The following is a 22,021-nucleotide window of genomic DNA, read 5'->3' as shown; positions in this document are numbered from 1 at the left end:
ATTGCATTACATGAAACATTGCTTACCATAGACATCTGGGGGTCTGGAATCTTAACAATTTCAGAACTTGTTAAAATTGGAGATGACTCATCACCATCCTGAATGACAAGTTAAATGTGTATTAAACATCTTGCATTTTAGGGAAAAAACACAACATACCATTATCAATGTATTGTATACTATACTAAAGTGAAAAAAAAAAAAAAACACAAAACTTCACACTGTTAACTTTTGATAGATATTGAGAGGAAAAGAGAACATTAAAAAGGATTTTTTTTTTTTCTTGTTAGATCTTTCCAGATGATAGACAGGTGGCAAGGCAGATGAAAGGTCATCTGAGGAAATACTGCTTGGCAGGTCATATCCATGCTAGTAAAGAAGGAAGTGAGTGGAGATATTCACTGTTGTCATTGCATGTGTGTTCCAGAAGCACAAAGAAAAACAATAAAGTCAGGGTCCAGATTTCACTGAATACTAATCATTTTCAGGAAATAGCAGCCACATCACAAAACTGAAAATTTCCTAAAACAGTATAAGATAAAGGCTGTTCAAAGTGCAGTTGAATTTGAGAATACAATACACAAGCCTATCGATTGCAGGTTCGACACAGGATGTGACACAGTTACTTCTCGGATTTCATGCTGTCCAGATCTGCAGCGCTAAGACAGAAGCCCGATCGGTTTTCTTCAGGTAGTCTAACCCTAGAGGGAAAAGCTACAGGTTTCCTGTTTGATTCAGGCAGGAGGCAGTTTTTGTCTTACGCTAGAACGGCAATCAAGCATTACTTGACATGATCTATAGGACAGTACATTTAAAAGACAGTATAAACAAGTTAAAAAAAATAGTATAATATGTTCTATGAAATTAAGTTTGTCATCATTTATTTGGAATATTTCAGGATTGTATCCTAATAATAATTCAATGCCAGCACGGTCAAACAGGACGTACGGCAGAAATTCCAAAGACTGAACTGAACACTGAGCCCAGTTTTCAAAGGTAAGTAGGCACTAAAGATATAAATCAGGTGCCTGCTGCAATTATTTTCTGAAGCACCTAATCTACATTTTTACCTTTGAAAATTCAGCCCAGAGGATTTAATCAGAAGGCTACTGTTAACACTGAGTCTTCCCACTGACTCAAGTGGGCTTAGATCAGATCTTCAATGGGTTGGCTCTTTTGTACAGTTTCCACAGAAATCAGTACTGCGTATGGAGAGGAAAAAGAATTGATAGAACTGGTGCAGATATGCAGCTTTAACTGGCAAGTTTTTGAAAAATGTAAAATTTACCCAGTCAAGAGATGCTCAACAGTCCACTTAAATGAGAAATACTGATAGAGTATCTTTAAAACACCCCACAACAGCAGCAGCAGCAAGGTGATTCTACCACACACTTACTCCATGGGAATCTTTCATCTTCATTTAAATTTAAAGTAAAATATACACTAGTAAAGTAAAAGTTAAGTGTTTCAGTAAGATATAGGTTCTAAAGTTTCATTTTAAGAAAAAGGGGTGTTTCAGTTCAACTGAAAATATAAATTTTTGAAATATCAAGATTCCCCTCTAAAATAGAAATTTCGAGCTAAATTACTCAGGTTTGCTTACGCCCTACTCCCCCCTTTTGCTTTTCCAATCACATATGTCAGTCAAAATGGCTTTACTTTGAAAGTCATCTCTGAAAAGTATAAGAGATGGGAGGAGCTATATTAAGGGAAGAAAAAAGAATTAAATCGCCAACAATGAGGTACAAGGTTTAACTAGAATTGCTCATCACCCTTTTAGGAGAAGGGCCGTTTCTTTAGCTATATAAATTCTGCATTACTTACTACTGTAAAAGAGCTCATAGCATAGAGAAACACGTTCAGGAAGACACTTTTACTGCATTTTTGAGTGTCCTATACCTTTCCAAACAGGCCTTTTAATGTTCAGAACAATGACAATAAATATACAAACACATACCCCCTTTCTAGTTAAAGGCAATACGTATAAATACAGTCTGGCTGTGGCTGACGATGATCCTAAAATTTAAACGAAGGTATTGCTCTTCACATTAGCCCATAATAAATAGAATACACATACAAACAGTGAAGAGGACAAAGACAACATTTGCTTATAGTTTTTCTGATTTAAAACCACACCGCCTAAATAATGAACTTTGCTTTAAACAAATCATATGAAAGCACTACTCTTTCTAAGATATTTCTGTTATAACAGGACACTCTCACTTCAATATTATAGTAGACTGAGCAGGAGCTAGGCTGACAGATATACTAAAACCTGTGTCAGATCTCTAGATAGAACTTTCAGATCATGATACATTAGCATTACAAGACTCAAATTACATAAAAAAGACAAATGATGACATATTAAGGAATGATGTTTGGGAGGGGACAATCCCTTCCCTCAGAATAAACTAATTTGAGGACAAGAGATAACAGACCGATTTCTACCTACAAATATTATTTTCTTAATCAAGCCGTAGTACAGCTGCAATCTGACCTTTATATAACAATAAACAAAAGTCCCAGTGACAAAGTTCCACTCAGAGTTTGGACCCTCGACATAAAAGCTCTGTAGGAAAACCTTGACAAAAGAGTGGATTCACTAGCAATTAATAAGCATTCAAACTCCTACTGAAGCATTTAAGACATGCATATCCCGAGTGGACTCTCTCTGACAAATAATAATGCCCATTCTATCGCATCTTTCCCTCAAGGAAAACGGTCAGATAAAATAGGCAGCTGAAAAGGGAAAAGGGTCTGGCAAAGCTTTTAAAGTTGTAAAAATACCTACCACACAAGCAGAAGTACATGACTGATTACTAATTCAAACCTTACTAGGATTAGAATGACAAAGTGAGTGCAATTGCCTAAGCTTCGATTACTTACAAAACTAAAGTAAACAAGGGACAAAGCTTTCCAGTGACTAATATCAACATGTATATAACATCCTCTAAAATCAAGATTGGGGAATTTTTTCCAAGACTAGCGTTAAAAGAACGAATTCTAAACTGTTGGCATGTCTCTTTTTTCCTTAACTTTTCACAGGGAGCATTACGATGAAATTTTTTAATCCTTCTCCTCTAATGCAGTTACACTACGCATGATGTTGAAGCATCAAACTGAAAAGCCCTAGTTACCCAGTTGAAATACTGGGAAATCTTTCTTCCTGTTTCATTGTGTTTTAAAACAAAGCCTGCAGCTTCAGTCAAAATTTGCCATGAAATCAAGTTATGCAAAAACTTTCATAGGCCAAACTACTGTGTTGGGAGTTAACAGACTTTTCAGAATAGACTATTTCATGAGCTCCTCAGTAAGACAGAACGTCATTAGTTTGCCAGCGAAGAGAGTCAGTTGTTTTACCTACCTTCCAATTAGACGAGCATGCAATTCTAACTCTGTCGTACTTGAAGAACATCAGGTGTAGCACTGTGACCCTGAACATACAAACTTACTACACCATATCAACGCCTGAGGGTGTATTTAAGTCAGCACTTGAATTTGGTCAAGTTTTTGCTTTAGTTTATGCCACAGAAGTCTTAGAGACCATCTAATATGCTGCAGCTACTAACAGTCATTCAGTCCATGGGACCTGATGAGAGCTAACCTGAAGGGCGTACGCATAGCGCGGATACTGGGCCTTCAGCAACAACTTTCTCACTCTGCAAATCCACTCCTCTTGGCTGTGTTATCAAATAACACAGACATGGCCAGGGATGACCTGCTATTTTGCCAGGGGGGAAACAAAACAGTGTCAATAGTATACATACAGCATTAACTTGCTTTAAGATAGTCTGTCATAGAGCTTTAGAGGTATTGCACTACGTTAACTCGGCTGTGATATCTATGTAAATTCACATACACTGAATTTAAAAGTCAACAAAATTTGCCGAACTTTCTGGATCAAAGTTCTGATGTACTTTCCTCAAAATCAGTTTCACAATAGCATTAAAAATAAGGTTCTATTTATCTCATTCTTTAGTCAAAACATCACTTCAAATAACATCAACGGGATCCAACTTCTTGCATTCAGAACCTCAACGGACACCCAATGCTGTTGACACCATGGTTTTTTCTCCCCCTTTCCTTGAAGTCATGAAAAAAAAAAAAAAAAAAATCTCTCTCTGATAATGCCATCTTTTTTTAAAAATGGATGCAGCCATGCAAGCATTTTATTCCAACAACGCTAATTTTCATCTGGAACCCACATAAAAGCATGTCTTAATGAAAAATGCTGGTGATAGTTGTACTTGGAAGTTCATACCAATTTTTTGCCTAAGCAGAAAATGAGAAGTGATGCTCCCACTACCTGCAAATTGCTATCCTTCAGATTGTGAATGCTGCATTAAAACTGAGCTAACAGAGAACACGGAAAGAGCCACTGCCACTTTACATTACTGAAATTGAGAACAGAGTAAAAGAATCCAATTTTATCAGCTACCATTTAACAGGCAAATTCTGTGCAAACACTAGAAAACAAGTTTATCAAGCAAACTGTGGCAAGTAATCTTCACTTTGACTACTGGTCACAGAAAGGTGACAACAGAAGGTAGTTTCATTAGAGTCAATGCACTGGGTTGCTGATGCTGGATACATATACCATACACTGCAATTGGAAGCATGACAAAACTGAGAAGACAGGCACTAAGTTATGTACTGTTTTCTATCGCTGCCAGAAAAGGGTCAAGAACTTGCTGAAAAGCTACTTCATAACAACAAATCCCTCAAGTTACAGTTACTTATAGTTTTAGCATGTGTTATTACACATCCAATTATTTCATTTCTATACAAGAGCACCCCGTTTATAGTTTTTTCTTCCACGCACTTTTAAAGAGCTTCAGTAACAGCTGTCAAGAAATACATGTGTTTGATACTCTGAATCTTCCTTCCCTCATCTTCTACATCTGGAAAACTATACTGACAACTGGGGAAAAAAAAAAATTGTGTTTAAGTCAGGAGTAATTCGTCTTTATCAGTAGGTTTCTGGAGGTGAGGGAAAGAAGCCATTTTTAGGAATGTCACGTTCAACTATAAAGAGAGCCAGGAGAACACAAGCCACGCATTAGCCATACTCATCAGCCTGTACCTCTGAGAAGTACAGCACATTCTTATTTACAGCTATTACCCCAATACAGCAAGAACAGTTAGTAAAATGTTTCAATACTTCGATCCTGTCCCATTTAATTCTCCAGAAAGAAATACTTCCCTGATTTCCACAAGGGTAAATAAATTTCAAGTGATCTTACTACTACCAAATGCCATTGCATTATATATCCGAATGAAACCTGCAGCACATCAGATTCCTCAAGAAAACAATATAATTAGCTGGTTCCAGGAAAAAGTTTTAAAAAACACTATGAAACAAACTACAGGTAAGACGTCTTGAGAAGGTGTGGAGGTCCCCTGTTCAAGTACAGTCCACCAAATAAAATGCTAAAGAACTGCTCGAACACATAGGCAGGAAACTAAGCAGATTTTCAGCCCAGATACCTGCCTAAGGAAGAGTTTCATTTCTTCTTCTTATTATTATTTTTTTTTTTTTAAATTAAAACAGCTTGTGGAATTAAATTGATTTTAAACAAGCCCTGTTCATTTTAAACATCAGTCTTAAAGCTCTTCTGTAATAACTTAGAGACAGACAGACACAGCTAAGCAACTAAGCTTTCATTACAATAAACGCTAGGAAGAACGCATGCACCCTTTGGTCAACGTGCACTCGCTTATCCAGAAGTGGCCCATTCAGAGAGGACACCTCAAGACGTAAGCAGAGACTGGAATATTCAATACAACAACGTACTCAGTTTCCTCTACTTAGAGGAAAGGATGAATAACTTATGTCTTAAAGCATGAACGCTGCCAGGAACACGCAGATCTCCAAAGACTGAAGTTCAGCTTCTAGCTCTCTGACAGGAAATAAAACACTAGGACAAGTTGCTAAAAGGTGTATCTTAAGTACCACAGCACCTAATCTTTGGAAGATATCCTTGCCCGGAGCCCAAAACATCTCAGTGTATAAAACAGATGCAAAATAGAAATAGTCATGAAATGGAGAATTCAGTCCAAAATCCAGACATCCTCTCCTTCATTTAAATGTCCCAAACAAGCTAAGTAGCTACTGACCCTCCCATTCTCTTTGACCCTACAGCCTTACAATTCTTCTCTGCAAAGTGACTAGCTTCAACAGGAAGGCTGGAAGAACACACAGCCTAGTCATCACAGATTTGCCTTTGACTATGGAAGGAGGCACTAAGTGCTAAGTGGAACAGCTATTTCTTCTAGATGCATTACAAAGACTGCTACTACTATATGGGTTATGCAGACAGAGCCTGGACATCCACAAGTATTATTTTTGCATGTCTGCAAGACAGAACTCTTTCAAGGGCTTGGCAAATTTCTCAACTCAGCTGCTCGTTTTTGACCGGACTACAGAATTCTGAAGCACAACTTGAAGAGCTTCACAAACTAATTTGAAACAGGGCATACAAAAGTTGAGGTAGATGCTCATTTCTTGATATATCCCCTCTTGGGATACTTTTTTGGTGAAATCCTGCTTTTTGCAATTTAGTGTTACATTCTTCAGTATCCTCTTAAGTCTTAAGTTAGATTATAGTCTTGTTTTCTAGATCAATCTGTAATGCTGTCATATACACAGAAACACTTGCAAGTTATTATCCATTCTATTAACTTCTCCTGTATTGAATTATACTTTTGAAAAATTCTTAGAATACATGCTGCCTAAAGTTAGTACCTTTGACCTCAGTAGGACTCCAGCCCATCATCATTTTCTACTGGCTCTTACCCACATAGCTGTATTACTCAGTCACTTTACGAATTCTTACAAATCTAAATATGCTGAAAATTCTATGAGGTAATTTCTGTCAAACATTTTTTTGAAACTGAGTTATAGACATACTGCTTTCTCCTGTTCCAGTGGATCTTTGTAGGAGGTACAGGTCCACTGAAATATTGATCATGCCTTCCAAAGCCACGCCAAAGTCTGTTAAGCTCGTTATCGATCTCTCTTCATCAGATCTGAACTCTTAAAAACACCAAAGGCACTCTCTCTCTCTCTCTCTCTCTCTATATATATATATATATCGTACCTGCATTCTGCTCTCTCTCTCTCTCTATATATATATATCGTACCTGCATTCTGTTCCTTCAGGAGATTGGAAAGTATAACAGGAAATCCTGTAGCACTTCTCTTGTATGAGCTGTACCTTCCCTTAACTCCAAGGATTTTTAATTCTGCTAAATAACATAACCCTTCTGCTGGTACTACATGACAGCCTGATGCCACCCCTTAAAGGCTTCACTGCAACCGTATCACCTGATCTAAAGATCCTGTAACAACTTTTTCATTTTGAAAATTTGGTTTTTCAAGTCTATATTTTTCTTGATACCTAAGCACAAAGTTAAAAATCAAGTAGTTAATGAAGCTTCCACTTTGATGGAAAAAGTATTAAGCTACAAAGGAATAAGGTAGTGTTCTGAAACTGTAATTCTGTATGCATGTAAACTGACAAAATCCTATTATACACACTGAGAAACCACAGCTGAATTCTGCCCTTGGCATCTATGCTTGTATGCACGTTTTACACGTGAGAATATTAAAAGTTACCAACTTCAGAGACTGCTTTGGAGACTGCCGTTTACAAAATAGCAAAAGAATAGAAAAAAGACACCCCAATTCAAAAGCTTTTTTTTTAAAAAAAAAAAACTGAAATGATTTTCAAAATATCTTCAGCATGAAAAAGTAAACTTTTATATTTGCTCACGTTAGAAAAATCATTCACCAGCACAGCTCCCCTGCAAAGTCTTAGTAAATTATATTTTATAACGTTACCAATGAATATAGATACATTTCTTCCTGATACAAGACAATTTTACGCAAAGCTACTCTGAGAATACTGCTAGAGGCCTGGAGGAACAATAAATCAAAAAGTTTTTAATGACTCACCCTTATTAAATTCTGCATTCTCAAATCATATTACATGAATGATTGACTTCTGTAATCGTTTTGCATCTATACCATTTGATTTCTATGTACATAAAAAGCTGCCACTGACAGCTGTCTGCTGCTATCCTGCAACAGGATATTTCACCTCAGCAGAAAAACCTCTCACTTAGGTGCATACGTTGCTTTTTAAAGACGACCGCAACACCGTCAAGGGACATACCTTTTCATAGTAAACTATTCCATATTCTTTATCATCACACTTGACACAGCGAAACTCAATCATCAGGTACATAAAATTAGAACTTCGTTTTTCCCTCTGAAAAGAGAAACACCACAGATGTGCATCATACATCAAAGAGCATCAATCGTCAGAATTCTCAATACAGTAATTATTCCATTTCCTTTGTCGTATAACCAATAAATTAGATTGATCACTTGAATAACTGCTATAACGATATTTGATAGCACTACTTAAAACTGTATCATCTTTTTTCCTGACACTCTTAAGGTAATTTGCACTTCACGATAAACACCTCCATGCAACAGGAAAGCATACTGTCTTCATGGATGCCTTTCAGTTTGTGGACCTAAAGTTCTGAAAAACGTAAGGAAGAATAATGAGCTGGCATCAGGGTTTTTTTTGTTTTTTTGTTTTTTTAAAATCATTACACACAATTATGGATCCCACTGGAGAATTTTTAGGAGTCAAAAAAAAAAAAAAAATCCACAAACACAGAAGAGATCAAAAAATCACTATTTTAGATAAAATAGGGAAAAAGACCAATTTAACTTAGATTATGAGGCATTTGATTTGCAACTCACTGACTTGCAGAGGAAGATTTGCTCAGTGTAGAAACTGGTAATTGCTTGATGTTGAAAAACATTTAGAATTTAAAAAAGGAATTATACATAATCACTACCAGTAACACATATTTACTAAAATATTAATATGCATGCCTTCTAATGATAAGCAACTCGAGCTCATTTCGTGCATCAACGATGGATTAGACTTTCTAAAACAGGTAAAAGTGGTTCTGAATTTAAAGACCAGTTCTAGGAGTCAGGAGCACTGAATTTTATACATGCAGCTAGTCTGGGACACAAGCAAGAGCCCGGAAAAACAACTTCTTACAAAAGGGGAAGAGGATAAAAAAAGAAATCTGTATTTCATAAGGAATAGGCTGAATTAAAATAAACAAACCACCCCCCCACACACATGCTTCATAACAGGTTATAAAAAGACCTGTGTAAGTGCAAAAGGATGTGATTCCTGCAAATCTAAGTATAAATAAGTCAAAGAAAATAAAACTTCAGAACGCTAAGCAGAAAACAAAGGAGCTCTGTTAAGCAAGAGAATCTGTTAACAATGTGGGTATTATTTTGCTCGATGAGGGTAACACCTTACTCAGGAATAAAACGCCAGGAATTATTATTATTTGCAATATAAGTAAACAAATTCTGTAAGTGTTCTTCCCCATCACTCAAAAGAAAAATCAATTGAAACAAAGTTCAACTTCGCTGAACAGGTCTAAATCCAAGGTACAGTTCATATGGACCGAAGGCTTCCCATCAAAGCCTAAACCGTGCAGTTCAGTTAGTCACGCCTAACAGCATTTGTTCCAAACTATCCCAGCTTGTTTGTTAAATCTCTCTTCTCTGATCAAGTTCCCTGAAATACTGAAGTTGACAACTGATAAGACGGATTTCTATTCTCCTTTTTGTCAAAGTAGTCAACTTCGGAAACTTAAAAAAAAAAATATTTGTCCTTTTAATGTATACGTTAGAGGTTGAAGAAAAAAAATAGGAAAAGTGCTTTGAGTTAGTCTTCTAAATAAGCCAAGGTTTCCACATCAGCAAGATCCCAAAACCCATTACAAATCTGATCTATGATGACTTACCTCATTGATCATTTCTATTTCTCTAAAGGTTAGTCTGTCCAGCCAATCCACTTTTACCATGTGACCTTGTCGATGAGACTTGGTGAGCTGCCATGGAAATACACAGTAATAATATTTAAATCGCTGCTATTAAGAGAAAGGATATCAAAGTCATAATTTTACAGAGACATTGACATATAAACTCTGAGGAAAAAAGAAGAAATGAATCGGAAAAACTGCTTTTATGTTGCACGTAATTTTGACCCTCATAAACAGCTAAGTCATGCCACAAATATGCTTCTGATATCTAAAACATCAATCAGGGCAAAGAATAAAACTACATGTTCCAGTCACTTCATCCTTGAATCTGCAACATACTAATAGGATCCTTTTTTTGGAAGCAGAGTCATATATGGAAAATTGATTTTTTCCCCCCTATGTTACTATATTTCATATAGTAAAATTTACAGAGTCTAACATAAAAAGAAGGCATTTTAAAAATACACAAGGGCACACTGCTGCTTCATGTGTAACTTGTTGATCACCACGACCTTCAGGTCCTCTGCAAAGCTGCTTTCCAGCTTGTCAACTCCCAGCCTGTACTGGCATCAGGTTATTCCTCCCCAGATGCAAATATGGCATTGCCCTTTGTTGAACTCCATGAGATTCTTGTTGGCCCGTTTCTCCTGTCTGTTGAGGTCCCTCAACCACCTGGTGTTATCTACCACTCCTCTCAGTTTTACAGACTTGCTAAGGGTGCGCTCCATTCCACTGTCCACATCACTAATGAAGAGGTTAAATAATACTGGCCCCAATATCAACCCTTTGGGTTTATCACTAGTGACAGGCCTCCAGCTGCTGAGCACAATGCCTTCAGTTTGGCAGGTCAGCTGGTTTTTCAATCCAATTACTTACCTCTTGGTATTTCTTTCTCATTTTGCTTTTCTAAGTTACCTTTCCTACCTTCCTGCTGTAACAGGTCTGTTCCCCACTGCCTTTCAATCGCAAACACATTCTTCCTACTCCCCTCACCACATGAATATCCACATTTTACTGTCTCCATTCAATTCACATAAAACCACCACCAACTAGTCACCATTTTCTTCCTGAGCAACAGAGTTTCATCTTCTATTAGATCCAGAACAATCACTATGAGCTAGAAAAGGCTGTTGAGCAGCATAAAGGAAATTTATAGTTTCAACGTACACCGATGGAGTCATATTGAGTAAGGGCATAACCTCAAGAACAGCAACCAGATGGTGAAAATAGCCAGAACAGAGATTCTGAAAGGTAACAAACCCCTCACCTAGAGATCTTAAAAGTAAAAAAAAAAAAACAGGAAAATGAAAAGTGACGAACAACGAACATAACTTCACCTCAGCAGAGGTGCTGAGCATTTCTGCTCAAAGGTTAATATACAACAAAAACAAATAAAAGAAACTGATGATAGGAAACAGTTTCTTCTCCCTCAAAAGCCTCTAAGATTTGCTAGGATAGGTTTGCACTGCTTAGTAGACACTTACAGCAAATACTCTCATTTTCATGAGCTCTAAAATGAACTAAACATACCAAAGGTAGGTACAGGCTTATTAAATACATCTAAGAAGATGGCAAAGTCCAAACATTGTGAAGTCACAAAGCTGAAGTTAATTCTCTCTCCATTCACAGGAATACTGGATCTCGTCAGCAGAAAGTCTGTATCGCATATGAAAAGAAGTTGTTTTCATGTGAAGTTTTCACTTCAGGTATGTGACAGCTGGTCTACGTGTTTGCATCAAAGGCAAAATAACAGAGTTATATCCTAATTGCAGTAGGACATATTAAACTGGAAGAGGAGCTAGCAAATATCAACACTTCTTTACTTCTTTTCCGACTTCAGATTCTAGAACTGTATCACAAACATATCTTTGTTGATTTACTTCTGATTTACCTGTTGTTTTCCATCTCACTTGCTAGAAAATAAACTTTTGGTTCATACTAATCTGTAAAGAAAACAAGCAAATAAAGAACCCTTCTGCATGGGAAAACTCTTTCACATGTTTCCCAAATGTAAAAGTCAATCATTTTAAGTGAAGGATTTATGTTACCCTAGCTTTTATGGTATAATCAATAGCTCTGTGTTAAGACAATATGACATAATAATAAAAATAATAAAATTATCTCAGCTTCCTCAAAAGACTGGAAAAAACTTTTGTCCTCTTCTGCAGCCTCTAAAGATGGAAAAAGTTCAGATCACTTTTGTAAGTTTTTTTAAAAAAAAAGAAATTCAGTATTTCATGTGATTTCATTTCCACATGATTTAAAGAATCCCCCTACCCTGGACAAAGAGATTTTATTGGTTGCTTCTTACTTATTTCTTCCAGGCCAGCTTAACAAATATCTGAAAAGACCAGAAAAGCTGACGTACACAAGTTGTTCTTCGATATCACAAAGAAACGTAAAGTTAAATTAAAGCAAGAAGCCTTACTAAACACATACTTAAACTGGAAATAACTGCATTAGCAAACAGTAAATGTTTTTTTAGAAATCCTCTTAAAAGAGCAGAAATCCCATACAAATATTTAAAGAAATTACTACCATGAAACTCAACTATATTGTAAGCAAAACAAAAATTGAAGTATAAGTGTTGAAAACTATGTTCACAGTGCAAATGCACGCTCTCAAATACTTCTGAAATACTGTGGGTTAATATTAGAAAAAAACAAGCAGGACTATGATGAGCACAAAACCAGAAAGCAGAACTTTTTAAAAGTGGTATTGCTGAACACAATTCATAGCATAATGAGAAACCCTATAGGTATTAAGCATTAGATTATTTTGTATTAGAAGCATGTACTTCCTCCGAAGTAGGGTTTGTCATGCCTTGTCCCCTCACTACTCACTTCCTCCAAATGTTCAAGTTCCTAAAAAAAAAAAAAGATCTGTAATTTAACCAACCCATTAAGGTTAAACTTCTAAATAGTTTAGCCGGAGTTTGATGAAACAATCAGAATTTGACTTCTTTACTTCAGTTTTGACTCTAAGCAGACAAGATCTGGAATTCAGTACTGCACAACTCCCTTGTGAAACAGAACTCTTCGTATTAGAGCAACATGGCTCAACACAACAGACACCTGTATTGGATTATTTTCCTTACAACAACATTTATGTAAGTGGAGAAGGGAGGAGATCAAGTCAGGAGACTACTTGTTTGCCCGTGGTCTCTCTTAGGCCTATGTGAACAGAAATTAATACCATACATTTTCACATAGTATTAAGCGTCTAGACAACAATACCAAAAAAAAAAAAAAAATAGCAATAAACTGGTGCAAGAAGTTGTTTACAGTAATATCCCTGCTTTGAATCCCTGAGTATGAGAATACGGACTCTATACAGCATTTTTAGATGAAAAAAAAAAAAAAAAATTGGTTCTGCATAGGTAAGGCTTCAATAATATCACAAATTCAAACCTAAAGATGTTCTGTCCAAAAAAACCTGAATAAAACGAATGAAAAAATCCCCAGCATGCTGTTTCTGGAAGCCAAGCTTATTAACATGAATATTCCCTATTCAATTCACTTCTCATACAGGAAGAATTATAATAGAGATTAAGCCAGGCAAGGGGCACAGAACTAGACTTTAATCCATTTGAATCTTACCCTGTTTAAGAGTCTCAAAAGATGCACTAGAAACATTACAGCATCTTTTTCAAGCTCCTTAGGCATGTCAGATTACATTTCAAAGTTATGTTAACTCTAAACCAAATAGGGAAATTTCTCCCATTGTTTTTAAAACTGAAAAGAAAGAACAAGTGTTTCAAGTCTTTCTGCAACTAAATCCTACCTGTTTAAAGAAAATACTCTTTGCATAGGAAGAACACTTTTTCTTCCTGAAGTTATAAGCTAAATAAGAGAAATCATAAATATATCTAAGAAAGACTGTACCTGAGAAGTGCAATTTTTTTTTTTAAAGGACACTCAAAATGCACTGGTTACCACGTGATGAAAAAAGTGAAAGGAAAATAATCTCACTCTATATACCTGTCTTAATATTATTTTAGTGACCCAAAATATATTCTCCTTAAAACTCCAAGAAACTTACAGAATCACAGAGTAATTCAGGCAGGAAGAGACCTCTGAAGGTCATCTATCTCCATCTCCAGCTCAAAGCTGGGTCAGCACCGATTCCGACCAGGTTGATCAGACTTAAGACCTAAAAGCACAGATTCCTTCAGCAAGACAATCAAACCCCTTCAGAATATACATCAACTCAACTGCTGATTAAGGATGATGGAAGAACATAGTGTGCTCAAAACGTCATAGCTGTTGTTTAAGATTTGTGTTTATCTAAAGTCTCCAAACAGTTAAGAGTCAGAGTCCACAGAAGAATTGTGGTTACATGATAAATTATATTCCGTTTACCTTTAAGTACATGACAATACAAGAACAAGAATTAACACTGAGAAGTCTTTCAAAACATACACAAGAAGTATCCATGATTATGCACCCAATTCTAGCAGTTTCTTAAGAAAAAGGACATCTCGTACTCCAGCCAGCCCTTTTCCTTAACAGCTTGTTCCATTTGCTCCTTTCTCCATATATCTAGGCAGAGGGACTCAAAGACATCAAGGTCATTCATGTTTCAAAGAAATCAGTATCTGGACAGAGACTAGACAGAGAAAAGGGACCCAAAATTGTTGCTCTTAAGCGAAAGGTTGCGACTGTTAGTTCATCAGCTTTCTGTGTTGTGGTCTCCCAGCTCAACCAGGAGGATTTACATTGGAATAGGCCATACAACCATACCCACTTCAATTTTCTGGCCTCGCTGACAGGGGACACGCAATATACAAAGAAAACTAGGACAGCACATGAATGGCACGTACTATACATGCGGGAACATATGATACAAAGGTGCAGAAGAGGTAGGACTTGCCACATGCTGGGAGCTGTCTAGGCTGCACAGAGTTTATAGACTTTCAGCGGCTCACCATTATAGATACAAAAAAAAGGGATCACTCAGAGAAAGAAGATCAACACTTTGCACCAGCAGTACTGTTTCGTCGTTCTCACTCTAATCCCCAGTGAACTGGTGTCTCAGCAGTCAGGGTCCAGGCATTTTTGCACAGGCTTCCTATAGTAGTTTCTGCCTACCGAGGATCACTTAGGATAAACAAATTTCTTAGTGTTGTACTTTGAAAAGAGCATGAAATGCACGTCCCGATCTGGAGCCAACAAATCTGGAGAGTACATACAGGACACAAATCCACAGGAAGCTAAGCTCCAGAAATTCTGCGAGCTGTGGAAACAAACAGGTTTTTACATCTCCTGGATGCAACGTTCGCATAACAGACAAATATTGTCTAGCTTCCAAAAGACTCCAAACCACCATTAAAATCACTAATTAAATTAAATTTCAGGGTTCTACAGCCTCTCTGCAGGTGTTCTTGTATCAGTAGCGGGCAATGGGAAACAACAATGAAGTATGTGTCATGCCCTGCAATACTATGGAAGCCACTAAAGTCCAATCAGTCTGTCAAAGATAAACTGGCAAGCATTTATCCTTGTCCTTTAATGCCTTAATCAACTGCCCCTTAATATCTAACAGTCTTGGCTGTTCCCTACTCACAAAGCACTTTTTTCTTATTTCAAAAGACAAGGAAAATACAGAGAAGATATTTCCTTTCCTAATTAGAGTCAAGTTTTGCGCTATGGTCTAACAGCATCTCGGGAACAGACTCCCAACTTCCAAGTATCAGACAAGAATTCCAACTGATTTAATATTCTAGAAACATGGTTTAACATAGAAAGAGTTGAAATACAATACAGCCCTTTTGGTGGCCTCTCCCTTCAAGATCTAAATTAAATTTTAAAACAGATTACTTATGAAAGCAAGCGTGGCATTCAGCTCTCAATACCAATATTTGTTCACGTCACAAGTAAGTTACATAATTCAGCTTTTTGATTCTAGATTCCCAGTATAGTCTAAATTCTGCAGATAAGGATCAATATTCAGTGGAAAGCTTTGTACTTTGTCTGTAGTTATCAGCACTACCAGTCAAAGTAAAGGACTGGTCACAAGCAGTCACAATTTGAAAAGTCAAAGAGCTATCCAACTGGGAGGGAAAACCCTGCCATGCCTTTTTTTTTTTTTTTTAAATGTTTCCACATATCCAAAAAAATGACTGTTTTAAGGACCAAATAGTAAACCGGCCATGAACATCAGAGGCCCTTTGTTCTGAACTCTTTCCACGAACCAAAGAAACAATACCTCATAATGACTATGAGATTGTTTGCCTAAGGCAGCTGATTCACCTAACTTTTTTTTTTTCAAGCTCTAGACTCCAGTAACACTTTACAGAAGTAATAAGACATGACACATCATAAACTTTCAAAGATCACTGCAGCTTCTAAGAATTACCTAACTCCATTCAGTATACAGTTCTTTTCTAGTAAAGCCTGAACTAATACTTTTCTATAGTGTTTATCTTCTAAATAGAATTACAGAACAGAAAATCCTATATGGAAGAGCTAATCTTCAAATTAGCTGCAGAGACTTCAGTACAAAACGAAAAGGAAGAAAAAACATATAATCCTGACTAACATTTGAGAATGCTGGAGGAAACCAAAGCATACAAACCAGAAAACCAGTTTGCAGTTTCTTTTAACTTACCAGTAGGATTGTAAACAGGAACAGAACAGAGTTCTGTAATCTTGCACTATATTCTAAAGCTAGTTCATCAAATTCTATCTCAGCAGTGTTACTGCAGTGTGTACCTTGTCTGCACTAACAAGATAACGTAAGACTTGCCTTTCACCTCATATACTACTTCATTATATATTCTAACAGCAAAGAGCCAGCAGCACGCAGATATAACCAGATAAGACCTGAAACTTTGTTTGGGTAGTCTGTATTCCACCACTTACTGTCTTCACCTGTGTCCTATCGAGCTTATGGGAAAGGCCTTTCCATCCTCAGCAACCAAGAAGTTACTCATCCTCATGTGTACATCATTTCAACCAGGTCTAGATAACATCCTACTTAAAAAAAAAAAACAACAACAGCAACAAAAAAACAACCCTAAAACCACATACATTGTCTCTTACTCAAGGTATCTTACTTCCATTACCTTGAACCAACACATCAGAATTTTCAGAATACCATGTATACATGTTCAGCATTCATATAAAGATTTAGGATCAGGCCTATCAAGGCCTTGGCAAAAAAAATATTATTAAACTGTGTTTGTCACGAAGTATCAGTTAATTTTCTTTTTCACTGCATCAGAGAATAAAGGAAAGTCATTCTGCGTGTTTTAAAAGAAAACTGTTAGTCCCTTAAACCTGGTTATAGGCGGACAAAAGGTCATAATATGTCAACTAGTTATGCCTGCCTACAAGGCTCAGAAGATCTGCTCTATTAGATTAGTATTTAAAGCTTAAAAAAAAAAAAAAAAAAAAAAAAACTTGCTGTCTAAAGGGATGCCTTATTTAGTAGCAGAAGCTGAATGTTTCTTTTCCTGAATAAACACCCCCATTGCTCACTACTGTTATTAGATATTTTCATTCAGCTAGCAGAAGAGGTGAAGGAAATGAATGGATCAAAAAAGAACTTAAGAGTACTTTTTGTTTAAAAGGAATAAACTAACTCATCACTTACAAGAGAAAAACATTCTGTGATTAAAATCCTGATGATATTAATATTTGAGTACATTAAGATATTCCACACTCCCTGTTCACCCTCCTTTGTATGGGGAAAAAGAATCAGTATTCACAGTGACCCGAAGGATGTAAGGTCATGGCTTTCACCAGTAGCAAGTTCACAAGCAATTTTAATGTGTTTTGTAATTGCATAACCATATGGCAATTCAATCTGAACGGAAACCTTGCCACGGTTTCAATTACTTTGGAAGGTCATGGATTCCGTTGTTTTGGCAGCTAGTCATTGATTTTATCTGAATTCCCCATAATAATAAATACCATACACACATAAACTTTTTTTTTTCCCTTGACATGCTTCTGAGTTATGTTTCACATGGAGAAAAGGTCCTTCAATAAGCTCGTCCAGCAAGTTCTTCTCATATGATTTATTATCTGGAGGACTAATTTGGCCTCTGATATCAGACATCAGTAAGTATCATGGCACTTTTACAAATCATAAGCCTGCCTAACACATAGATAGGAAAAAATCCCAAAATAAAATTAATTTTTATTTAATTAGCACCACTTCTCTCATCTATATTTACATACACCTTCCCATACAGTAGCATCAGTAAGCATTCGGCAACTGATGAGCAAGTTACAGGAAAAACTGAAGCTGATTATTCTCAAATAATACCTACTTATACATGACACACCACAGAAATTCATCTGCTGTGTAAAGAACTGTGCAAATGAAAGCTCCCATACACATATGACCCAGAAACTCCACTCAATTTTCTTACCAGCAGTATCTGTCAGTAAGATGTTTCTGTACAAGAACAAAACAAAATACCACTGCAAAATGAGACTTGCACATTTCAGAAATCAGTTTCTCCCAAAACAACTTTCAGCACAGAGGATAGTGAAAGTGACGCTATTAGCCTTTAGCGGTCATTAGCTAGAACTCACATTTGGGATGTGAAAAAAGGAGAACCCCCTTCTCTTACTTAAGAGGATTTGAGCTGTCATCTCCCACCTGCCGGAAGAACAAGCTAAAATGGACACATGTATTCCGAGACAAAAATACTCCACTTAAGTTGCTTATATTTCTTGAGTTAGGGAGCAGAAGGGAGCGAAGGGAAGAGAGGAAAAGTACCAACAGGGTATGCTCATGTCCGCATTATGGAACTCGCAGGAAAGGGAAGGACTACATTCCAACACCTTTGCTTAAAGGCCCACCTTCCCATTTGATGAAATATAAGCAAGCCTTGACAGCTGATATCCCTCTACAGAACTTCCTTAATCCTAAAGAGGACTTATTTTACTATGACCAAGAAATGGGAAAACACGGCTGGCAGAAAGCTTTAAACAGATGCAAGTGGATAAAAGCCTACGCTCCTCCTCCTAAGATCTGCTCCCTCCTTTTCTCCAACTCAAAGCCTACATTGCGTGTCAACGTATGTTTCTTGGTTTTACTGGAAAGAAACACTGTAGTTTGCATTTATGTAAGTCTGCACCAATAACGTAAAATCATGAAGAGTTAAGTCAAACATTTCCAGTTTCATATTTTTAGAATGCTGTCAGAAAAAAAAAAAAACTATTAGTCTGAACTCTCAATAAAATCAGTATGACATTAAGCAATTGTATCACTTCCCTACCTAACAAGAAAGCTATTAGGTTGCATCTCAATGTTTTTCTGCATCAAAGCTGCCTTGTGCTGCTCTTGAAATTCACCTTCCTCATTTTACAGTGACCTACTAGCTACAAGTCAGAAGATTATAACGAGTTTCCCATTATAAACTCAAGGTGAACTAGCCTTATAAAAGGCAGACCTTAAATGAAAGTTAGTTTATTGCCATGATAAATCTCTGGATGAGAAAACGGATGTATTTATGGCCTGCAGCTTTCTTTCACTTCAATTTGCACAAAAGCAAGGAAGAACTGGGAGACCAAAATCAAAAAGAAAGTACACCGAGTAAGAGAGCTGAGCCATTCAGCAAGATTAGGTAAGTTCACCCAAAGAATCAGCGGAGATTTGAACTGTCTGTTTGATTAGCAGAGAAGTAGCATTTATTGATCAATTCCAGAAGTTGTGTTTATGGCCAAAAGAGAGTCTATCATCAAGCTGCACAACAGAAGATATTTATATACAAACACACATGCATGATCCTGAATGAATGAATTCTACTCGAGTTCTTTCTAATGTAGATACACTTCACACACATCTGAAGACTACAACAAACAGTCTTAAATCTAAAGAATGGCTACCAAAGGAAACTAGCCTCTCTTACCTGTAATTTCTACACGAGTTATTGTTAAGAACTCTTACTGAATCAGCTAGCATTTCGACTTCAAGTGTCTTCAAGACACGATCACTTTTTTCATTCTCTACAAAGGATTAGGATTTTAAGTAGTTACAATGGAATGCTGCATACATTAAAAATTCCTTATGCTGTCAATGGTATTTATGTCTTCTTTTAAGCAATATTTCAATAGTACATGAGTATGAACTAGTTTATTCATTTTTTCTATGAATCCTGTGAAACATTTAACAGTCAAAGGAAGACATGCTTCGCATTTTGTTTTCTGCTGTGAAAATTATCTTCATTAAGTGGACTTCCTCATTAAAAGTGTAAGCAACCCTTTAAGAGATATGTGAAAAGCTTTTCCGTTACCTTTGCCAGTCGACTCATTTGATCTTCAGAGACAGTGCTGCTGGTTCTCCCAGGAGTTTTGGTGGGCTCCGAGCCATCAGCTTCTACATTGGGCCAAACTTTCAAATCATGCATTCCTTGACGAAACATACTGCGAGGAGAAAAAACAATACAGAATCACTTTAGTAAACTGAAAATATTACAGCTGTTAGGAATCAACATACAGCAGCAGCTGCAAGAAATTGAACTAGCTTCTTTTGCCAAACCTACAGACGCACATTGCCACGCACAATTTAACTGAACTGCAAAAGTGCCCCGCACTTCATGCCCCATATACCCTTCATTTTTATTGGCACGTGAGATTTAAAAGAAAATTAGCAAATCTGAACTTATTTGGTAAATGGAAGAAACAGTCCATGGAGTAGTACAAACGTAAACTGAGGACAGAGCTTGATCTTCACGGTTTATCTGTAGTGAGATCTAAAGAACTCCTCTTGACTCGTAGATTATAATACTGGCTTTATGTCTACCAGTCTGAAAAAAATTCAGTTAAAAAACTGCCTAAGTTTCATCTGAAGGTCAACTGATAAAAAGCAGCTTTCTGAGCTTCCAAAAATGGGGAAAAAAAACACTCCAACACATCATCCAACTGGACTGGAACTGTACAATGAACAGAACTTCACCGGGTAACTGACCACACCTCTTTGCTATAAAACCCTACTCCCCTTGCAGGTGTGTGCTGATCCACTTTTAAAAGATACTCCGAGGAATCAACTGTATCACTTTTGCCAATGGGAGCTGACTATTTAACTCCCTGACAATTTTAGACAAACGCAACTGAAAGGAACACTTCAAAAAAATCAGCCATTAAAAATGATTAAGTAGTACTGCACTAGAAGGTCCATCTAACCTTGAATTCATGGAATCCCTTCATGGAATACTGCCACAATGACTTCCATGTATATAAACAAGAAGCTAAACTTCAAAATATTTGTTAATTGCTTTCCACCAATCTATTTCCCCATTCCACATTGGAAATAACACTGAAGTTCATTTATAAATTAGAACTTTCTCCAGGAATTATGTTCTAATGTTTTAAAAACCACCTGCAGTCTTTGGGTTACAGTCCAAATGATCCAGCCCAGTTTTCTGCCCTAAGATAACGACAATTTTTTGGTCAAAGTTGTTTTTAGAAGATTTGCAATGACAGATCTACCGCTAAAATCATTCCTTCATTCAGTGATCACTAGAACAGATTTCTTAACACTAACTTAAACTTCTTTAAGCTTTAATTTAGCATTATCACCTCTTATCCACTGACAAGACACAAAGAAAGGCTATTTTCGCATTTTCCAACGCTCTCTGTTACTAGAAAAAACGTCCCCACAGTCTTGTCGTCTTCAGCTTCACTAGTCCTTATTATTTTCTCCTTACACCTATTTTCTAGGAAATCAATAACATGGACTCCCCTGGACTCCCAGTTTTCTTGAAATCGAGTCACTCAGAACTGGACACATTTCAGCTGAATGGATGAGTAGAGCAAAAGGACAGATACAACCTTGTCCCTGATTCACATACCTGTATTTATATATTCAATGTGTTTGCACATTTCACCCAAGCATCATGATGTTGAAACATGCACAACTTCAGATTCACTATAAAACCCAGATCTTTTCCAGGATTTTCCTGGGCAGCTGGTCCCCATTAGATATTGACTAAAATCAACTACACAAAATACTAGCACTGCATACTTTTCCTTAAACTGCTTCCTGTATTTTTTCAGTCAACTTTACATTTAGTCAAGATCTTTTCAGTGTACTGTCATACTTCTAATCTCTTCCAGCTTACTGTTATCAAGTTAAGCGAGCCCACTGTCTATTTTATCATATAGATTAATAATTTTAAGTATTCTGATAT

General features: G+C 36.7%; 1 protein-coding gene across 2 annotated transcripts in view; it reads right to left on the bottom strand.

Moving 5' to 3' along the window:
* The window catches only part of LOC138064487 (phosphatidylinositol 3-kinase catalytic subunit type 3), a 77,423-nt gene that overhangs the window by 52,730 nt on the left and 2,672 nt on the right, over nucleotides 1-22,021 (bottom strand). For both annotated transcript variants that reach the window (XM_068927330.1, XM_068927331.1), the window contains exons 4-7: nucleotides 20,126-20,255; nucleotides 9,856-9,942; nucleotides 8,178-8,273; nucleotides 27-98 (exon numbers count right to left, since the gene is read on the bottom strand). In XM_068927330.1, coding sequence (XP_068783431.1) covers nucleotides 27-98; nucleotides 8,178-8,273; nucleotides 9,856-9,942; nucleotides 20,126-20,255 — 385 coding nt within the window. The remainder of the gene's footprint in view (nucleotides 1-26; nucleotides 99-8,177; nucleotides 8,274-9,855; nucleotides 9,943-20,125; nucleotides 20,256-22,021) is intronic.

The sequence above is a fragment of the Struthio camelus genome, chromosome Z, assembly GCF_040807025.1.
Source record: "Struthio camelus isolate bStrCam1 chromosome Z, bStrCam1.hap1, whole genome shotgun sequence".
Classification (NCBI taxonomy): Eukaryota; Metazoa; Chordata; class Aves; order Struthioniformes; family Struthionidae; genus Struthio; species Struthio camelus.
Note: the sequence above shows the minus strand (reverse complement) of the source record. Positions and strands in the feature narration are given on the sequence as shown.